This window comes from Petromyzon marinus, chromosome 62 (assembly GCF_048934315.1).
Source record: "Petromyzon marinus isolate PM22_M1 ecotype Great Lakes invasive population chromosome 62, UKy_Petmar_22M1.pri1.0, whole genome shotgun sequence".
Taxonomy (NCBI): domain Eukaryota; kingdom Metazoa; phylum Chordata; class Hyperoartia; order Petromyzontiformes; family Petromyzontidae; genus Petromyzon; species Petromyzon marinus.
The window spans coordinates 11,947,555-11,967,318 of NC_133728.1; the positions used below are offsets into that span (position 1 = coordinate 11,947,555).

Consider the following 19,764-nt stretch of genomic DNA (forward strand, 5'->3'; position numbering starts at 1 on the left):
CGTGGCCGCCTTTGTCACCACACAGCCTTCTGGAAGTGAATGATTTCGACAGCATTTGTTCAGCATCAGAAAAAAAATCAGGACCGGTCTCGAAATTTGGTATCCTTGCTTGAGCCATGCTCACGAACTGCCAGGCATTCGTAGGCATGTGCCCTCTCTGTTAGGTATGGGTCCCAGTCTGACCCAGTTCTCAAGTTTAACACGCCAGGGCCAGTTCTGACAGTGCTTGCCACTGATGTTGACTGTGGCTGGAAAATTCAGACTTCAAAACTTTCGAGACTACAGGAATTCATATTCTTGGTTCTTTCGGTAAAGTCACGTAAATAGAAACAAAAATCTAAAATAAAAACCTTTTCTCTCCGCCTGATGAAGAAAAATAAATCTAAAATAAAAACCTTTTCTCTCTGCCTGATGAAGAAGCTTGTGTTGCGATCGAAACGTTGTGGGTTTTTAGCTTTTATTTTTTTATTTTTGTTTTCTATTTACGTGACTTACCGAAAGAACCAAGAATATGTGGCTGGAAACTGAACTCTGGGTCACTGCGTTCATTGTAAAGACTGACTGCGCCACGCGTGACGTTACCACGGCGCTTGTGCCAGGATAGGTGCACTTTGAGGCCACGTGCAGTGTGAAAGGCTCGCTGCTGGAAGGTCACGGGACAGACCCAGGTGCCATGGATTGAGACTGACTGAGACGACTGGCAGATGCACCACCTATGCTCACCCACTGTGCCAAATCGCTGCGTTTTAGCCGCACTGGCGCTCCGCTCGTCGTTTTGAGCGTCGCTCCTCTGCCCTTCTGCTGTTGTTGGAGGGCGACTGCCTCCGACTGCCCAGTAGCGTCTGTCACGAGCCTCCTGCACAGAAGCCGACCTTGACACCACTGGCACCAGTCTTCAGTACGTCCACTCAGCTCCACATCCTTGTGTACCGCATCAACTCCATCTCGTCTCTCGCCCGTGCCACACCCATTTAGCCCCTCTATCCGGTCATAATTAAGCTGCTTGGGCTGAAGACACAGGGGATGCAGGCTCTATGACCTACAAGGCAACTCAGACACAGTGAACGCTCTACACTAAACGACGTGACTGATGATCCGGCACTCGACGGTTCACTCCAGTCAGTCGCACACTGGCAGTCAGTTGCCTCTTCTCTAGCTACGACCGTGGTCAATATTCCCGTGAATGTCACTCATTGATTTCTCCACCCATGTTGAGGACTCGGTTTACCAGACACTACTTCATCTCATCCACCACGACCACGACCACTGCAAGTCAGGACAACCTACTCATTAACCCACTTACCCACCCACCCACTCACACACAACACTGCAGGACACAACTACTTGTGGACTTACACACTCATTTACTCACCCACCCACCCGCGCACTCACTCACCCACTCACCCATACACTACACTGCAGCTTTCCTTACTTCTCTGCTTCTTCTCTCACACTGCCTTACTCTGGTATTCCCTCCTAGTCCCATCATCATCATCACGTCATCCTATCTCTTCCGCTCCCAAGCTCTCACAGTCAATAACCCCGCTCAATTCAAGACATACGTTCCACTCTTATCTGAGAACTTGAAAGTGATGGTTTGTGCTAGATTCGGTAAAGTCACGTAGAAAATAAAATCAATTAATAATAGAATACGACATTTCGATTGCAACACAAGCAACCATCATTAGGTAAGAGGGAATGATGAAACACAGACACGGAAACAACATAGGCAGACACACATGCAGAGAGAGACGCTCTTTTACAGCTACTACTGTGGTTACTGTTCCCGTGAACTTCGCTCGTTGACCACTCCACCGATGTTGAGGATTCGGTTAACAGGCACTGTTTAACAATACTAATTAAAATGTATATCGTGTCATCACCACCACCACCACATTGCAGGTCACAACTCACTCACTAACCCAGTAATGCACTTACTTACCCCGTCACTCATTCACCCACCCACCCACCTGCTCGCTCACTCACCCTATCACTCACTCACCCACCCACTCACCCACTCGGTTCACTCACTCACCCACCCACTCACTCGCCACACTGCAGGTCACCCCACCCCTCAATTCCCTTTCTCCTTACTCCCTGGCACTGCTCCACTCTGGAATTCCCCTCTCCTCCAGTCATCATCTCTCACAATAATCATCATCTCACAATAATAACCTCGCTCAACTCAGGAAACGCGTTACACGCTCTCACCCATTACAACTTTGCTAACGATGTTGTTTGTTGCTGGCCTTGTGCTCAGCAGACACGTGTTACACGGCCATGCGAGTCACCGTCTGTGACCCAGCTGTGGCAGCTTGGCCACCAGGTGGGCACAGCGTTCACATCTGTCCACACATCACGCAAAGCCCAACAAATCCCTAAATAACACCGAGCGTAAGATGGTATGATGGGCGTCGTTCTGGGCAATGGGCCTTCTTCATGGCACATGGAGAGACAGACTGGACTGAAACTGAGTTGGGGATTCAACGACTACAACAAAGATCACCAGTACAGCCTTCAACAGACTGTCGGGGCAAGTGCTGTTAGCGAGTAGCACCTATGAAGGCCGGCACGGCACACGAGGGGTGGGTGGCCAGCAAAACGCCAGGCCAACTTTTTTCTCCCTCTTGGCGATGTTTACACATCGCACCAGGTTCTTATTTGAGGCTGAGTCGGCCCAGGGGAGGCCCAGGTCCAGTTCAAATATTTATCCACCAATGATCAATCGAACACAGTTCGCTGGATTCATTGCAAAGTGCAGCGCTAATCACTACACTTTGCTACTATATACACCATGTATGTACGTATGTTGAACTTCTTTCGCACCATGCGTAGCTGCAGGGGAAGTACAAACTGAACACAACAAGCAGCTACGAAGAAATGAGTTTGTCAATCTAGATGATGATGATTTAAAAGTGTGTAGCTCCAGTGGCTTCCTATTATTGGAAGGAAAGAGGGTTCCAGACGGCTGCAGAAGCGCACCTGAAAACGTGCAATGCGGTGGACCATGTTTGCTCGATGGCCAGCCAAAAGACGTGTGTGTGTGTGGGTGCGTGTACAGCGACGGAAACAAGTATTTGATCCCCTGCTGATTTTGTACATTTGCCCATTGACAAAGAAATGATCAGTCATTAATTTGAATGGTAGGTTTATTTGAACAGTGAGAGACAGAATAACAACAACAAAAATCCAGAAAAACGCATGTCAAAAATGTTATAAATTTATTCGCATTTTAATGAGGGAAATAAGTATTTGACCCCCTCTCAATCAGAAAGATTTCTGGCTCCCAGGTGTCTTTTATACAGGTAACGAGCTGAGATTAGGAGCACACTCTTAAAGGGAGTGCTCCTAATCTCAGCTTGTTACCTGTATAAAAGACACCTGTCCACAGAAGCAATCAATCAATCAGATTCCAAACTCTCCACCATGGCCAAGACCAAAGAGCTCTCCAAGGATGTCAGGGACAAGATTGTAGACCTACACAAGGCTGGAATGGGCTACAAGATCATTGCCAAGCAGCTTGGCGAGAAGGTGACAACAGTTGGTGCGATTAGTCGCAAATGGAAGAAACACAAAAGAACTGTCAATCTCCCTCGGCCTGGAGCTCCATGCAATATCTCACCTCGTGGAGTTGCAATGATCATGAGAACGGTGAGGAATCAGCCCAGAACTACACGGGAGGATCTTGTCAATGATCTCAAGGCAGCTGGGACCATAGTCACCAAGAAAACAATTGGTAACACACTACGCCGTGACGGACTGAAATCCTGCAGCGCCCGCAAGGTCCCCCCCGCTCAAGAAAGCACATATACATGCCCGTCTGAAGTTTGCCAATGAACATCTGAATGATTCAGAGGACAACTGGGTGAAAGTGTTGTAGTCAGATGAGACCAAAATGGAGCTCTTTGGCATCAACTCAACTTGCCGTGTTTGGAGGAGGAGGAATGCTACCTATGACCCCAAGAACACCATCCCACCGTCAAACATGGAGGTGGAAACATTATGCTTTGGGGGTGTTTTTCTGCTAAGGGGACAGGACAACTTCACCGCATCAAAGGGACGATGGACGGGGCCATGTACCGTCAAATCTTGGGTGAGAACCTCCTTCCCTCAGCCAGGGCATTGAAAATGGGTCGTGGATGGGTATTCCAGCATGACAACCCAAAACACACGGCCAAGACAACAAAGGAGTGGCTCAAGAAGAAGCACATTAAGGTCTTGGAGTGGCCTAGCCAGTCTCCAGACCTTAATCCCATAGAAAATCTGTGGAGGGAGCTGAAGATTCGAGTTGCCAAACGTCAGCCTCGAAACCTTAATGACTTGGAGAAGATCTGCAAAGAGGAGTGGGACAAAATCCCTCCTGAGATGTGTGCAAACCTGGTGGCCAACTACAAGAAACGTCTGACCTCTGTGATTGCCAACAAGGGTTTTGTCACCAAGTACTAAGTCATGTTTTGCAGAGGGGTCAAATACTTATTTCCCTCATTAAAATGCAAATCAATTTATAACATTTTTGACATGCGTTTTTCTGGATTTTTGTTGTTGTTATTCTGTCTCTCACTGTTCAAATAAACCTACCATTAAAATTATAAACTGATCATTTCTTTGTCAGTGGGCAAACGTACAAAATCAGCAGGGGGTCAAATACTTTTCCCTCACTGTATGTGTGTGATGGTTTGTGCTCCTTAACGAGATCAGCGAGGTATTGCGATTCAGTTGTGGCAAGCACTTTGCATTTGTCATGAGTGTGACCTAATTATAATAACGCTGCATTCGGCAAGCACCAGCTAAGAATTAAATTTTTAAAACGTTTCCTGGCGTACATATCGTTACACTGTCGGTAGCTATTGAGTGACAGACAAAAAGCCTTATATAAACTAGGTATTAGTGCAGTACACACGTTAAGTCTGGTTTTCATAGATGGTCATGGAAACACTCCGGCTGCGGTACTCCTTCGAACACACTCAATAAAGTTTGACTGTTTAATTATTGTTGTTGTTATTATTACTACTACGTATGAGCGGGGCTAAGGTGATAAGGTTAAGAGAACCTGACTCCAAGACGCCAGCAGGGACCGCTCTGATCAACCGCGTCCCAACAACAACAACGCGTGGTGGAGGAAGAAGAACCTGTGGTGATATTGCCTGCATAAGCAGAACGATCCCGGACACCTCCACCAAACTGCCAATGCAGCGAGATGCAAAGCACCAGGTGAACATCACTGATGACTGCCCAAAGCAACCACGTGGCGAGTGACAGCTGAACTGGTCCCGTTGCCCCACTCACCACCGTGCACACTGCATGGTGCGAGGAAGCATGGCCTCATGCAGCAGTGGAGCGACAAATGTCTGCGAATGAACGTAATGGCACTCCTCACGATGCGACATCACCCACGCGGCACAGCTAGAAGGGGCCTGGGGTTCGATTCCCAACTCGGGCACCTTCCCTGTATGAAGTTTGTGTGTTCTCTACTTGTTCTGCAGAGTGTGTGAAAGCGTGTGTGTGAAAGCGATGTATGTGAGAGAGGGTGAGTGTGTGAGAGGGTGAGTGTGTGTGTGAGAGGGCGAGTGTGTGTGTGAGAGGGTGAGTGTGTGTGCGAGAGGGTGAGTGCGTGTGTGTGTGAGAGAGCGTGAGTGTGAGAGAGGGTGAGTGTGAGAGAGGGTGAGTGTGTGTGAGAGTGTGTGAGAGGGTGAGTGTGTGTGTGTGAAAGCGTGTGTGTGAAAGCGTGTGTGTGTGAAAGCGTGTGTGTGTGAGAGGGTGAGTGTGTGAGAGGGTGAGTGTGTGTGTGAGAGGATGAGTGTGTGTGTAAAAGCGTGAGTGTGTGAGAGGGTGTGTGTGAGAGCGTGAGTGTGTGAGAGGGTGAGTGTGTGTGTGTGAGAGGGTGAGTGTGTGTGTGTGCACCTCCTCCTTCTACCTTGTGGGGAGCGATAGTGTAGCGGTTAGCGCGCTGCACTATGAACCTGGCGACTCGGGTTCGATTCCCGCTCACGGCCAACACCAGTGACGATTATCTGAACCTGGTCCCGGGCCTCCCCTAGGTCGACTCAGCCTCAAATGAGTACCTGGTGCGGTGTGTAAACATTGCCACTAGGGAGACAAAGGCGGTCGGGCGTGGTGCTGGCCACCCACTCCCTCGTGTACCGTTCCGGCCTTCATAGGTGCTCGCTAACAGCACTTGCCCCTACAGTCTGTTAAGGCTATACGGGGGATCTTTGTCTTTGTCTTTGTGTGTGTGTGTGTGAGAGGGTGAGTGTGCGTGTGTGAGAGCATGTGTTTGCGAGAGCATGTGTGTGTGTGAGCGCGTGTGTGTGTGTGAGAGCATGTGTGAGAGCGTGTGTGTGAGCGCGTGTGTGTGTGTGAGAGCGAGTGTGTGAGAGTGTGGAGACCCAGCCAAATGCTCCGTAAGGGTCGTGTTGGTTGGGGTAGTGTAGGTAGTAGTGGGCAGTGTGGTGCAATGTGTTGCAGTGTGGTGCAGTGTGATATGATGCAATGTGTTGCAGTGTGGTGTCATGTTGTGCAGTGAAGTGAAGTGCAGTGAAGTGCAGTGAAGTGAGGTGCGGTGTGCTGCGATGTGGTTCAGTGTGGCGCGGTGTGGTGCGGTGCTGTGTGGTGCGGCGCGTTGCCCTGGGGCGCTCACCGATGGAGGCCGCGTGCCAGAGTGGCAGGCGAGGGACGGGCCATGCCGGGCCAGACGCGGAGCACAGGAACGTGGCGAGGCTCGGCCGATACATCCGGCAGTTCGCTCACCCACCCACTCGCTCACTCACGTGCTCAACCACTCACTGGCTTACCCGCTCACTCGCCCGACAACTCGCTCGCCTGCTCAACCACACATTCACTCACCCGTTCGTTCACACATTCACTCGCCCACGAACTCACCCACTCGCTAACTCCCTCAGTCACCCACCCACTCGCCCACTCACTCACTCAGTCACCCACTTGCCCGCGAACTCACTCGCTCAGTCACCCACTCGCATGCTCGCCGGCACACGGCTATGGACGTAGAGGCAGATCCATGAGGAGCGTTGCATCCGTGGCAGGAGCAGTCACGAGTCACGCCGGTCGCGAGTCCAACAACTCAGAGACTCGCACTCAGATTCGCAGACTCACGCTCGCAGACTTTACCAGCATCTGCAGCCGGACTGGGGCTGTGAGCCAAACACAGCAGCAACAGCAGCAGACGACGACGCCACCTGCGTCAAACTTGACCCAACCCTCCCCACTCACCTCCCCCGCGAAACCTTCTTTACACTCACCTCCCAGCCTGCTCCACTTCCTGCACCCCCCCCTCCTCTCTCTACCTCACTCCCTGCACCCCCCCCCCCTCTACCTCACTCCCTGCACCCCCCCCCTCTACCTCACTCCCTGCCCCCTCCCTCTACCTCACTCCCTGCCCCCCTCCCTCTACCTCACTCCCTGCACCCTCTACCTCACTCCCTGCACCCCCTGCCTCTACCTCACTCCCTGCCCCCCTCCCTCTACCACACTCCCTGCCCCCCTCCCTCTACCTCACTCCCTGCCCCCCTCCCTCTACCACACTCCCTGCCCCCCTCCCTCTACCTCACTCCCTGCCCCCCTCCCTCTACCTCACTCCCTGCACCCTCTACCTCACTCCCTGCACCCCCTCCCTCTACCACACTCCCTGCCCGTGAGTGTCGCCACCATCTGCATGACCACAAAAGGCTGCTGGAGGTGGAGGGGCAAAAGTGGGGGGGTGGGCGGTGGGGGATGGGGGGGTGAGGGACGGGGGGGTGCTTAACAAAGCCGACCAATCACGCTCGCTGGCAGACTCTTGACTGGGTGTCGACATTCAGTGTCTCATCAGCAGACCCTACTTGAGGGATGTACTGCAGAGTTCGGAAGTTTTCGCTTGTGTTGAACCGAAACTAAAATATATATTTTTTATTTAACAGGTAAGGCCCCGCTGATCTACATATCTCTCTTTTCAGAAAGGACCTGGCCACAAATGATAGCTCAACGAAGTGGCTCATCATTATGTGGAAATTAATAACAGCCAAATACTCTTAAACGCACGTTTAGAAATGTGGAGGGAAAAACCGGAGGACCCGGAGAAAAATCCACGCGACCACAGGGAGAGAGAAACACGCAAACTCCAAATATACAGCAGCAGGCGTCAGGGTCGGGATCGAACCCAGGGCCTCCTGTATAGCAGGCCAGGTAGTTGCCACCAGCCCTGCCTGATTTGGTATCGTACAGTCGCGTTGGGTAACTCAGCAGCGATGCCACGCAAAGTCCACGAGGGGGCGACTCGCCACCGATGAAAGATCCACGGGGAAAAAAACCTAAAAATGAAAAGCCACAAGGAGTGCGATTTGTGGTCAATGCAACCCTAACTACGGGCCGTGTAGTAAACCCATAGAGACACAGAGAGACAGAGAGACCCAAAGAGACCCATATAGACTCGTAATCTGCAGAACGGGGGGAGAACATACAATCTGTTCTCCTATAATGCCGCTTGTTTTCTTAACGTAAATTGGATATAACGCGATGAATGTATTATGGGAAAAAAAATGTATAACACGGAATGCGAATTGGATAAAACGTGATCGAGTGAACGGAACTACGTTCCTCGAGTAGGAATAAACGGTTGTATGGCTGGCTTGGCGTAGCATCATCGCACAAGGCATCGGGATGATGCTGGATGCTTCCAGACGCTTCCTGAGCCTCAGTTTTTCTTCGGGCTGTATTACACATCTCACGAATTATTGCGGATTGTCCTTAACCCCTATATTATTATATATTATTTATTATAACGCGATTTTTCCATAACGACCACCGTGTTATCGGAGAACAGACTGTACAGACTCCACGCAGAAAGGCACCCGTGTCGGGAATCGAACCCAGGTACCTTCTTGCTGCGAGGAGGCGCTGGAGGCACGCAGTCGAGGGGATAACCCCCGGCTTTGGGGGTCTACGCTGGGCGCCGCCGCTCCCTACAGGCGCGGCCTTCACCGCCTGAGCCAGCAGCACAGGCTCCAGGCCACAGCCCTCTTCACGGGGCCCAGGTATCACTCCTCATGGAGACCAGGTCAGTCCTCTTCACGGGGCCCAGGTATCACTCCTCATGGAGACCAGGTCACAGTCCTCCTTATGGGGACTGCCCCTCATAGGGACCAGGAACCACTCCTCATGGGGCCACTCCTCACAGGGACCGCTCACTCCAGAGAGAAGTACACAGCACTACGGGGCTACAACGTAGCCAGCACAACGAGACAACGGCCCTGGTGACACCCAATCACTGCCCCGGGGCCACCCGATCACCACGCTGGTGCCACCCGATCACCACGCTGGTGCCAACCGATCACCGCCCCGGTGCCACCCGATCACCGTGCCGATGAGAGAGTGGCCCGAGCATCCCAAACACAGCGTCAATTAAAACGACAGACAGGAGAGTTATGCGCCACACCGCTCCTGTTGGCAGCATCGTGGACGTTGACTCGTTAATCTCCCCCCCCACATTGTGCAAGAGCGCAGAAGCGTGGTCACCACATCTACGCCTCTATATAAGGAACAAAACATTTAGACTTCTCCACAAATCTGGCTGTCGCCTGATGAAGCTAGTTGTAATTACTGGTGAAACGTCGTACTCAGATTGTAAATATTGTGGTTCGGCTATCCAACACACCGGTGTGCTGTACTAGTGACGAATTGGCATGTTCTGTTTACGTGACAACCCTTACGAGTTGGCTGTGTCGGGTGGTGGCGGGTTTAACTTAAACATTTATATATTTACGCGATCTAACCCAAAAAACCTCTATTATGGATGATATTGGTCCAGAAAGCCTACGTGTTAAAATTATTGTTGTTGTTTATAAAGCACGGCTCCCTTCCGTGCAGGCCGCTGGGGCAACCGGAAATCGGCGACCAGAGAATTCAGGAGATGGCAGCAGTGGTGATGTTGGCGCCTCCTCACAGCAAGAAGGGGCCTTTCTGCATGGAGTTTGTCCCCCCCCCCCACCCTGTTCTTTGTGGGGGTTTCCCCCGGGATTCTCCGGTTTCCTCCTCAAAATGTACCTTGCAAATCACTCAATTGAGATCACACAGAAGCAGACACTCTCACTCACTCTGTTGAACAGGGGGAGAACATACAAACGCCACACACTCTGCAGAGCTGGGTCCAAAAAGACATCCCAATGCTGAAATAAAAAAAATAACCTGTCAACACTCTTTGGTTCTCTTCGGTAAAGTCACGTAAAAACAACGTAGCTGATCACTGTTACAACACTGTGGGTGATCACGATATAATTTTCTCCGATACCAAGGTTCTTTGCAAACCCACGGGTTTTTATCAGAGATTTGTTCACGAGGCAATTCAGATTTACAAACACAGACACAATTTCAACCGAGAGGATGGTTTCAAATTAAGCAACCATTGGAAAGATGTTCTGAATCAAACCAAACATTAAACTAATTTTCAATGGTACAGTATATTTTTTCAAGTAGTGGTATCCCAAACTTTTTCAGCTCCTTAAATTCCCTTTTCACACCATCAATATGCAAACTCCCCCTCCCCCCCTCGCCGGTCTGCACATGCTCTCCCCCTCTACATCGTTCATCATGCTGGGTCCGCCAATTAAATGCAATTTTTTATGCTAATTCCTTTGTCAAGGCACTCTGCTTCCTCTCACACAGCTTAAAGGTCGCGGTCTGAGCTTGGCTGTGTTCACTCCAGCGCTGTCCTCTAGACAGTCCGGTCCCTTCATCTGATGAAGGCCAATTGTGTTGTGGCCGAAACGTCGTGAATTATTTTTATATTTTTGTTGTTGTTTTTTTACGTGACTTTACCGAATAGAACCAAAGAGTATGGATCCTTGCAGTCACGAAAGCTTCAAATCTAGAACCTGTCAACAACTCAAATGGGATCACACACAGCGGCAGCAGCAGTAGCAGCAACCACAACCACAGCAACCACCACCACAGCGTGTGCGTCCCTAACTTCGAAACTTGGCAGGGTCCCTCCTTAAAAACTTTTCTGCGCGTGCGCACACACACACAAGTGTTGTCGTTGCATGTTCGCTCCGCACATGTGAGAGCGTGTCAATCAAGGTCCCTGCACAAGCTTGCGATAGGGGGTTGGGTGGGGGGTGGGAGGGTGGGGGTGAACTCTCCAGGTGAAATGTTTGAATTAGAGACAGCAAAGCACTTTGGAGCACGGAGGGAGGGCAAGGGGGACGGGCCTTCTGGGAACGCCGTAGGGTAATGCGTCGCTTATGATAATGAGCGATTAATAAAGGCATCAGCAGATCAGAACCGGGCCACGATTACTCATTATCCGCCTGGGTCACGACCCCTACTCCCCCCCCACCCGCACCGATTTCAATTGCGGTTCGAGGCATCATCCGAGAGTTGTGATGGGACGTGCTCGTGCAGCATGATCCAACGGAGCATTTTTCGAATTTTTGCTCACACGATGGGCCTCCATTGCGGGGATCTTTATAAACATCCGCCGTGAGCGACGTAGGCTAAATTATTATTGTTGCTCTTACGGTTGACACACATACACACACCCGAGCAGTGTTAACCAGGGCTACCCGCTGGTGACAAAAACAATGTTAAGCCCATTACGGGGGAGTGGGGCCCTCCTCTTAATCTATTGCACATATTACTTAGTGGACGTGGCCAGGTGGCCCGGGAAGATAATTCGAACGCCCTCTGCAAGAGCGGTGAGCTAGCAAAGCATGTAAAACCTGGGGTTCAAATCCTCTAGCCGCCCCAAATCACCACGGACCGGCAGTGACGTACTCCCCATTGTGGAGGGGCAGCGAAGGCCCCCACTCAAGTCCATGGGATCACACGGCCACTGTGCCGTCAGCAGAGCCTTGCAGGGTCTCAAGACTCTCGAATCGCAATCATCAGAATATTTATCCATACGGGAGAGGAATCCGATCGTGAGCTATGAAGCTTTTCTTCATGGATAGTCCAGTAGGGGCACGGGGGGGGCAGAAAGTTACAACGACAAACGCAATACAAAAACACGGCAGGAGTGCAAAGTATAGGAAAGGTAAACAAATCACTTAACAATATATATCCTACCAGGTAAAGCCCACTGAGGTATTAACTTATTTTTCAGAATCGACGTCATCACAAAATGATAGCACAACAAAGTGGCCTACTTTGTGGAAACCCACAGCAGCAAAACAAGCTAAATAATCTAAATGCATGTTTGAAAAGGCATGCTGGTGCTATGTGTGATAAACAGTACAGCTCGTGTATCTGCTAGTCATCTTAGTCAGTTAACCCATGGCACCTGGGTCTGTTCCATGAGCTCCTGTCAAAAGCGAGTCTTCGACATTTCACGTGGCCTCAAAGTGCACCTGGCCTGGCACAGGCACTGTGGTGACGTCACCGTCACTTAGTGGCGAATTGCAGGTATTGGTATTGATACCGACTGAGTGATCGGCAGTGTAATTTCCTATCAGAAAATTCGAATATTTGTTTGGCGTTTGTTTGCCAGTTACAATGCGAGTGTGTGTTCAGCTGTGGCAGGAAAACCCGATAACCTGGAGGAAACCCATGGAGAACAGGAGAAGAACGTACAAACTCCCCACAGCAGCAAATCATCAGACTCCTGAGTTGGGAATGAAACTCAGGAGAGTTATTGCTTTCAGGCCAATGTGACATTGCAAATCACTCAATGTGGGATCACACACAGAAACATCGCCCCCTACTGAGAAAATACCATAAGCTGTGTTTGTGAATCACAGCGGCGGTGCCTTCCTTTGTGTTGATAGCCTTGTACCACACAGGGACAGCTGACACTGGGGTGCCCTTAGACTAGACCACACAGCAGCAAGTCATCACTGTCTTGCCAGAGCTGGTCATAATTACACACTCACACACCCACCCAATCTCTCACACACTTACTCGCACACAAAGGCAAGACAAGGATCCCCCGTAAAGCCTCAACAGACTTTTATGGCAAGTGCTGTTAGCGAGCACCTATGAAGGCTGGGTACGGCACATGAGGGAGTGGGTGGCCAGCACCACGCACGACCAATCACACACACCCAACCAACTCATTCTCACACTCTCCAACTCACTCTGACACTGTACAACTCACTCACGCACTCTGCAAAACAGGAGGGCAACAGTTTAACACATAGGCTTTGATGACCAATATCATCCATAATACAATTTTTTTTGGGTTAGATAGCGTAAATATATAAATGTGTCGTTAAATCCACCACCACCATTAATTGCACTTGTGGCAAATGCTATGTTGGGCAAACAGGACGAATGATCAGAACGAGACTAAAAGAACACTAAATAAATATTAAATACTCCCAAATAAAACTGTAAGTAGTGGCAGAACACGCATACCAACAAGGACACTCAATTAATTTTGATTATAATGTTGAAGTTCTGTGCAAAACTAGCTACTACTGGCCAAGACTAATGAGAGAATCTATCGAAATTGAGAAAAAAAATAATTGTAACCGTTCAGATAGCTACAGACTTAGTGCTGCTTGGAAGCGAATCATCAAATAATACATTATTTAAATGCATGCCTATACAGGTCACCATACTTCACTAGGGATGACCATTTGTATGGCTATTTTAGTATACACAATCGACAGGAAGTACATCAACAATGGGCTTGCATAATGAGCATGCATAATGTGCGTTGATTACCATATAAATAACCCAAGCGGCAATAGTCATTTATATGCATTCATGAATCCCCCCCCCCTCAAATTCACACAAGAAGATCACACAAGTGTTGTCACCATATCTAGCCCTCTATTTAAGGAACGAAAGATGAGGTGTCTTCGCCTGATGAAGATAGTTGTAATTATTGGCGAAACGTCGCACTCAGGTTGTAAATACACACCGGTGTGCTGTACTAGTAACAAGTTGGCATGCTCTGTTTACGTGACAAACATTACTAATTGGTTGTGTAGGGTGGTGGCGGGTTTAACGACACATGTATATATTTACGCGATCTAACCCAAGAAAACCTGTGTTAAGGAGGACAACACAAAAACTCCATGCAGAAAAGCACCCGAGTCTGGAATTAAACCCAATACTTTTACTGCTGTCACCATTGGCTGTGAGTCTGTGGCTCTCTGTGTGAGTCTACGGGTCTCTCTTGTGAGTCTACGGGTCTCTGTGAGCATATGGGTCTCTGTGTGAGTCTATGGCACTCTCTGTGTGAGTCGATGGTACTCTCTGCGAGTCTATGGCACTCTGTGTGAGTCCATGGCTCTCTATGTGAGTCTATGGGTCTCCGTGTGAGTCTATGGCTCTCTGTGTGAGTCTATGGGTCTCCGTGTGAGTCTATGGCTCTGTGTGAATATAGGAGTCTCTAGTTGTGTGAGTGCATGGCTCTCTGTGCGAGTCTATGGTTCTCTGTGTGACTGTACAGGTCTCTGTGTGAGTCGAGGCATCTCGAGCTGAGTTAATCTATGCATCTCTGTGTGAGTCTATGGTTCTCCGCGAGTCTCAGTGTCTCGAGCCGTGTGAGTCTATGAGTCTGTGTGCGAGTCTAGGCGTCTCTAGCTGTCTGAACCTTTGAGCCAGGAGGGGGCGCTTCCCACCCTTGAGACCATGGATCAACAGTGGAGAACACACACATAGAGATAAAGAACCCCTGTGTAGCCTTAACAGACTATTGGGGCAAGCACCAATCAAGGCCGGCATAGCACACGAGGGGATGCGTGGCATCCAGCCCGGCCGCCTTTGTCTCCCGAGTAGCGATGTTTACACATGGCACCAGGTACTCATTTGAGGCTGAGTCGATCTAGAGGAGGCTGAAGACCTGTTTAAGCATTCGCCATCATTGGTGTTGGCTGTGAGCAGGAATCCAACTCAGATTGTCAGGATCGTAGGACCACTGCACGACCAACTCCATACACTTAAAGACGCGCAAACACAACACTCACCATTCGCCACTAAGTGGCGGTGATGTCACCACAGCGCGTGCCAGGCCAGGTGCACTTTGAGGCCATATGAAGTGTGGAAGGCTCGCTGACAGGTCACAGGACATACCCAGGTGCCATGGGCTGACTGACCGAGATAACTGGCAGATGCACCAGCTATATCCCCAACTGTGCCAACTTGCTGTATTTTAGCCATCCGGCGGCTCCACTCGTTGTGAGAATCACTCTGCATTCCGCTGTTGTTGGAGGGCGACTGCCTCCAACTGACCAGCAGCGTCTTTCACAAGACCCCTCCACAGAGGCCGATCTTGACACCGCTGGAACTTTACAAAATCCACTCAGTTCCATTCGGCTCCATTCACGGGCCTTCATAGGTGCTGCTTCCAGCTGACCAGTCGGGTCCTTCACGAACCTCCTCCACAGAGGCCGATCTTGACACGCTGGTACCAGTCTTTGGCAAGTTCACTCAGCTCCACATCTTCTTGTACCGCAGCACTCCATCTCTTCTCCAGCCCATGTCGTGCCCATTTAGCCCCCTCTAGCCGGCCAAACAGAAGCCACCTGGGCATGCGGTGGCTGGGCATGCAGGGCTATAAGAACCAGCCAAGGCAGCCTTGCATGCTGGAGCTCATTGATGGGAATGTCCAGATTATTCAAAGATTTGTGAGCTCCTCACACCATCCAGCCTGGTTAAACCCAGGATCGTAGACAGGCTAGCCTGAATGTTTCTAACCGGTACAGATGTTCCATTAGAGGGGTGCACGTTTCACGACCATAGAGAAAAGGGAGTGCATGACTGTGGCCGAGAAGACCCGAAGCTTCGTGTGGAGCGACAAAGTAGATTCCACGTAGCATTACGCAGCCAATGAAAAAATACCACCTAACTGATTTGTAGTAAGACCTGTGCTGTCAAACCGGAGCTGGTCATAAGCACACTGCCCAGGTATGGAAAACTCTCCACTCTCTTGACAACTGCTCCATCACCAAAGGACAGTTGAGGGGGGTGGAGTGTTTGATGGCACAAAATACCCAGGCAGGTGCTTAGTTTTGGTGGGGCCGATGACAAGACCCCACCTCTTATTGGCATACTCCAGGTCCAGCAGTAGCCCCTCCAACACCTCTTCTGAGCGGGTAGCCATCACCAAGTCATCAGCATACATAACATGGTTGAACAATAAGGAGCCATCCCTCAATTGTACCAGGCATCGATCAGCCTCCCATTGCATCTGTACCAGATGGAAATTCCTCCGGTACAGCAATGAAAAGCTTCTCGAACTACGTGGTCAAGGACGATGATAAATAATGTGGGAACCAGAGGACATCCCTGTCGCACCCCAAGGTTAACATGGAATGGCTCTGACTCCAGGCCTGCCTCCCATCATGAAGGCCCTTAATGATTGTGAGCAGAGTCAGGGACTCTGAAAACACGGCAAACAGCGCAAAGCCCTGGCCTGTTGATGGTATCATAGGCCCTGACTCGGTCAATAGAGCAGAGATGTAGGTCTTGTTGGAATTCCCTACAAGTCTGCTGCAGCAGACTGACAGAACATTGCATCTTTGCAGGACCACCCTAGTCTGAAACCACATTTGGGCTCCGAAGGCCTCTCCTCAGTTTGCCTGGCAAGGCGGTGTTGAATAACCCTTGCCACCGAGGAGAGAGATGCCCCTGTCATTGTTACAATCTATACGGGCCCCTTCTTAAAGAGGCAGACCACTAGGGCATCCTTCCAATCCTGCAGAACCCATCCTGTGGTCTAGACAGTTGTGATGATGTCCTGTAGGGCAGTCTGCACACAAACACCACCCTCCCTCAGCTTTTCCTCATCTCAAGACTCCAGATCGCCGCTTTTACTTCCTCCACAGATGGCACCGCAGTCAACCACTCAGAAGGGGTGCCTACTTCTGCCAATATCTGTGGCACCGCAGCCCCAGCAGGGTTGTCCCCATCTTGCCCGACGACACTGTCTGGGTCAAGGAAATGATCTGCAAAACCTATAGACCAGTTCCTGGGGGTCAGAGATCAGATCACCATTCGTTCGCTTAAGGATGGTGAAAGGTGAGGCGTTGCAAGTTACTTTATTGATGGAATTAGAGTGATTTGTGATTGCGGGCTGCTGAGGCAGATTCCATCTCCTTAGCAACCCACGCCCACCACTCATCCCTGCAGCGCCGCATGGCTCTCCAAACCTCCGAGCAAAGGCTGCGGGTTAAGCCTTCTCATTCTCTGACGTTACAAGTTGTAGATGACATGAACACACTCCCTCTCTCACGCACTCTGCAGGACAGGGGGAGAACATACAACCTCAACGACAGGGAATCGAACCCAGGCCCCCCCCCCCCTTGTTGCTGCGAGGTACGAGCGTTACCAGCACGGCACAAATCGCCAACCCCCAAGTGAAACCACTACCATCGCATTTGACAACCGATAAGAGAATCGCAAGGAGAGGGTGGGATATTGAGTTATCCAGGTCTGCGTCGAACCGGGGCCCACACCTCACGGAGAGAGGGTCCGTGCCAATAAACATGTGGCAGTTCACAAACAACGGTTCAAGCAATGCTAGGGTCTGCTGAAGAGACCCCTGAATGTCGAAACTTGTCCAGAGTTTTGCTTGTGTTGAACCAATGCTGCTGAAGTTAGGCGACTCCCAAAGGCCGTGTGTGGCTAATGGGATGAGTACGAGCAGCGATTATTTATTTTCCACGTGGACAAACGGATATCTTTTAAGGCAGACATATTGGCTGCTGATGCACCAGCGTGCGTGTTTAGTTCGAGTTGATTTTGTAACAGGGTGAGAACGCAAGAGATCGGGATAAGTCTCCTTTTGTACGAGTCACCCTCAATCATGGCAAGCAACTCACACGCACACACACACCAGAGTAATTATTTTTAATGAACTAAGGTAGCATTAAACGTGACACCCACAGAGCTAAACACACACACCCACACAATGTAACGAGTATTTGCCAAACAAACACCCCCATGCTGAAAATGTCCTGCAAATCCCTCAATCGGGATTACACACAGCAGCAGCAACAGCTTCACCCACCACTACCGTGAACAAGAGCCATGAGACTCGGTTAGGCTCTCTTGGGTAATCGGAGGGCCCACAGAGGGCCCACGAAGGGCCCACGCAGGGCCCACGCAGGGCCCACAGAGGGCCCACAGAGGGCCCACGTCTTATCGTTTAACTGGAGGCGAGGGAAGTGGCTCGTGCGGTTTTGCACAAAGCGACCTCGACGTGTGCACAATATTCACACTGAGCTGCCGCTGCTCTGGCTGCAGCTGCTGCTGTTGTTGCCGCTGCTGCAGTTTCTACTGCTGGAGCCACTGCTGTTGTTTCTACTGCTGTTGCTGCTAAAGATGATGCTGCAACAGTTACTGCTGCAACTACTGCTGTTGCAGCGAGCTACCGCCGTGCTCTCCACCGCTCACCAGCAGCGTCGGAGAGCGAGCGGCGATGGAGGAGGAAGCCATGGGCACCACGAGACACACACGGCGCAGGCGCCACTTCTCTCCCCGTCTCTCCTCCTTCTCTTAATTCGGCCGATGGTTCAGGAGGCATAACGGGGCTGCCGCTCTTAAAGCTGCCTAATCCTCTTGTACCTGCCCGACAAACACTGCCCGGCAATCCAATTACCCCGGGGGGCCGTGGTGTGGTTCATCCAAGCTGCGGGCCCCGCAAAGCCTCCGCCTCCTCCTCCGCCTCCTCCTAAACCAGTCCCGCCACCACCGTCGCATCGCATCCTCGAGTCCGAAAATCATGGGAAGGCCGAGCGGCGGAGGGTAATGAACGTCCTTCTGCCTCTCGTGCCAGAGGGGGTGGCCGCGAGCGTTGGAGGCTGCCGCAGCCAAGCTCAAGGAGCATCTCCCCGACACCCCCCCCAGCAACAAACACCGTGGTGGCGTTGCCACGCATGATACTCGTGCTGGGCTAGGCGATGCCCCCAAGGCCGTTGCGTGAAACGTGCGGAAGGCTGTCGCCGGCTGGCAGGTGGAGGTTCCAGGACGCACCCAGGTGCTATGGGTTGACCGATGAGCCAAGTGAGGTGCTGGAGGTCAACGGGACAGACCCCTGCGCAGTCGCACACGTGCGCACACATGCGCACAATTTTGCTGCGCGTGCTGTGCAGACTGCTCGCTCACAGATGCAGGGACGGCGGGTGAGCGAGTGGGCGAGAGAGAGAGCCCGAGCGAGCCGCAGAGGTCTCCCCCGCTCCCATTCACGTGCGGCACAATTAAAAAAACCCCAGCTGGAACGCAGTGGCGGCGGCTCCCTCCTCTTCCTGCCGGCTGCGGTGGCCGCGACGACCCGGTCAAGGCCACCGCCACAGACAAAAGAGGCCGGAGCCCAGAGCCAGAGGCGAGGCTCCCTCAAGGCCGAGCTCGGCGGGCCACCCGGCATTGTCCCCACCGCCGCCGCAAATTACCGCCAGACGAAGAGAGAGAGCAAGTGGGACCCTCGCCGCAACGGTGTGCAAAAAACTAAATTAAACAGTGGCAGCCACCGCCATCACAAAAGGGGAGTGAGCAGTGGCTTGGTGGCGAGAGCGGGCGGGCGCGGGGCGAGCGCGTGGAGAGCGCGGTGTTGTGCCGCGATTGCGAGCGAGAGATTGCGGTGGTTACGCGGCAGGGCAAGGCAGCGCACGGCTGGGACTTTAATCTCGCCTGCCGCGCCGCTGCCACTCAGGCACCTGTCAGCCATTGTGCAGGATTTATCAGAGTGTGTGGCGTGGTGGGAGGGGGCGGGAGGGGAGTGGGCGACGGAGCCGTCCCGTGCTCCCCCCCATCGCCCCCTCCGTGCGCGAGCGCGCACACCCTGCAAACACCAAGGTCACACCGCGCCGATCCTTCACACCCCGCCGG

The 19,764-nt window shown here is 51.5% G+C and overlaps 1 protein-coding gene across 8 annotated transcripts in view; it reads right to left on the bottom strand.

The window, feature by feature from the left end:
* LOC116955831 (POU domain, class 2, transcription factor 1) overlaps nucleotides 1–19,764 on the bottom strand; it is a 117,647-nt gene that overhangs the window by 78,740 nt on the left and 19,143 nt on the right. For 4 of the 8 annotated variants that reach the window (XM_032977153.2, XM_032977150.2, XM_032977149.2 and 1 more), the window contains exon 1: nucleotides 6,638–7,189. The exons of the other annotated variants lie outside the window; for them this stretch is intronic. In XM_032977153.2, the coding sequence (XP_032833044.1) occupies nucleotides 6,638–6,731 (94 nt within the window). In that variant the 5' untranslated portion in view covers nucleotides 6,732–7,189. Of the gene's footprint in view, nucleotides 1–6,637; nucleotides 7,190–19,764 lie in introns of those variants that run through there. 8 annotated transcript variants of the gene reach the window in all.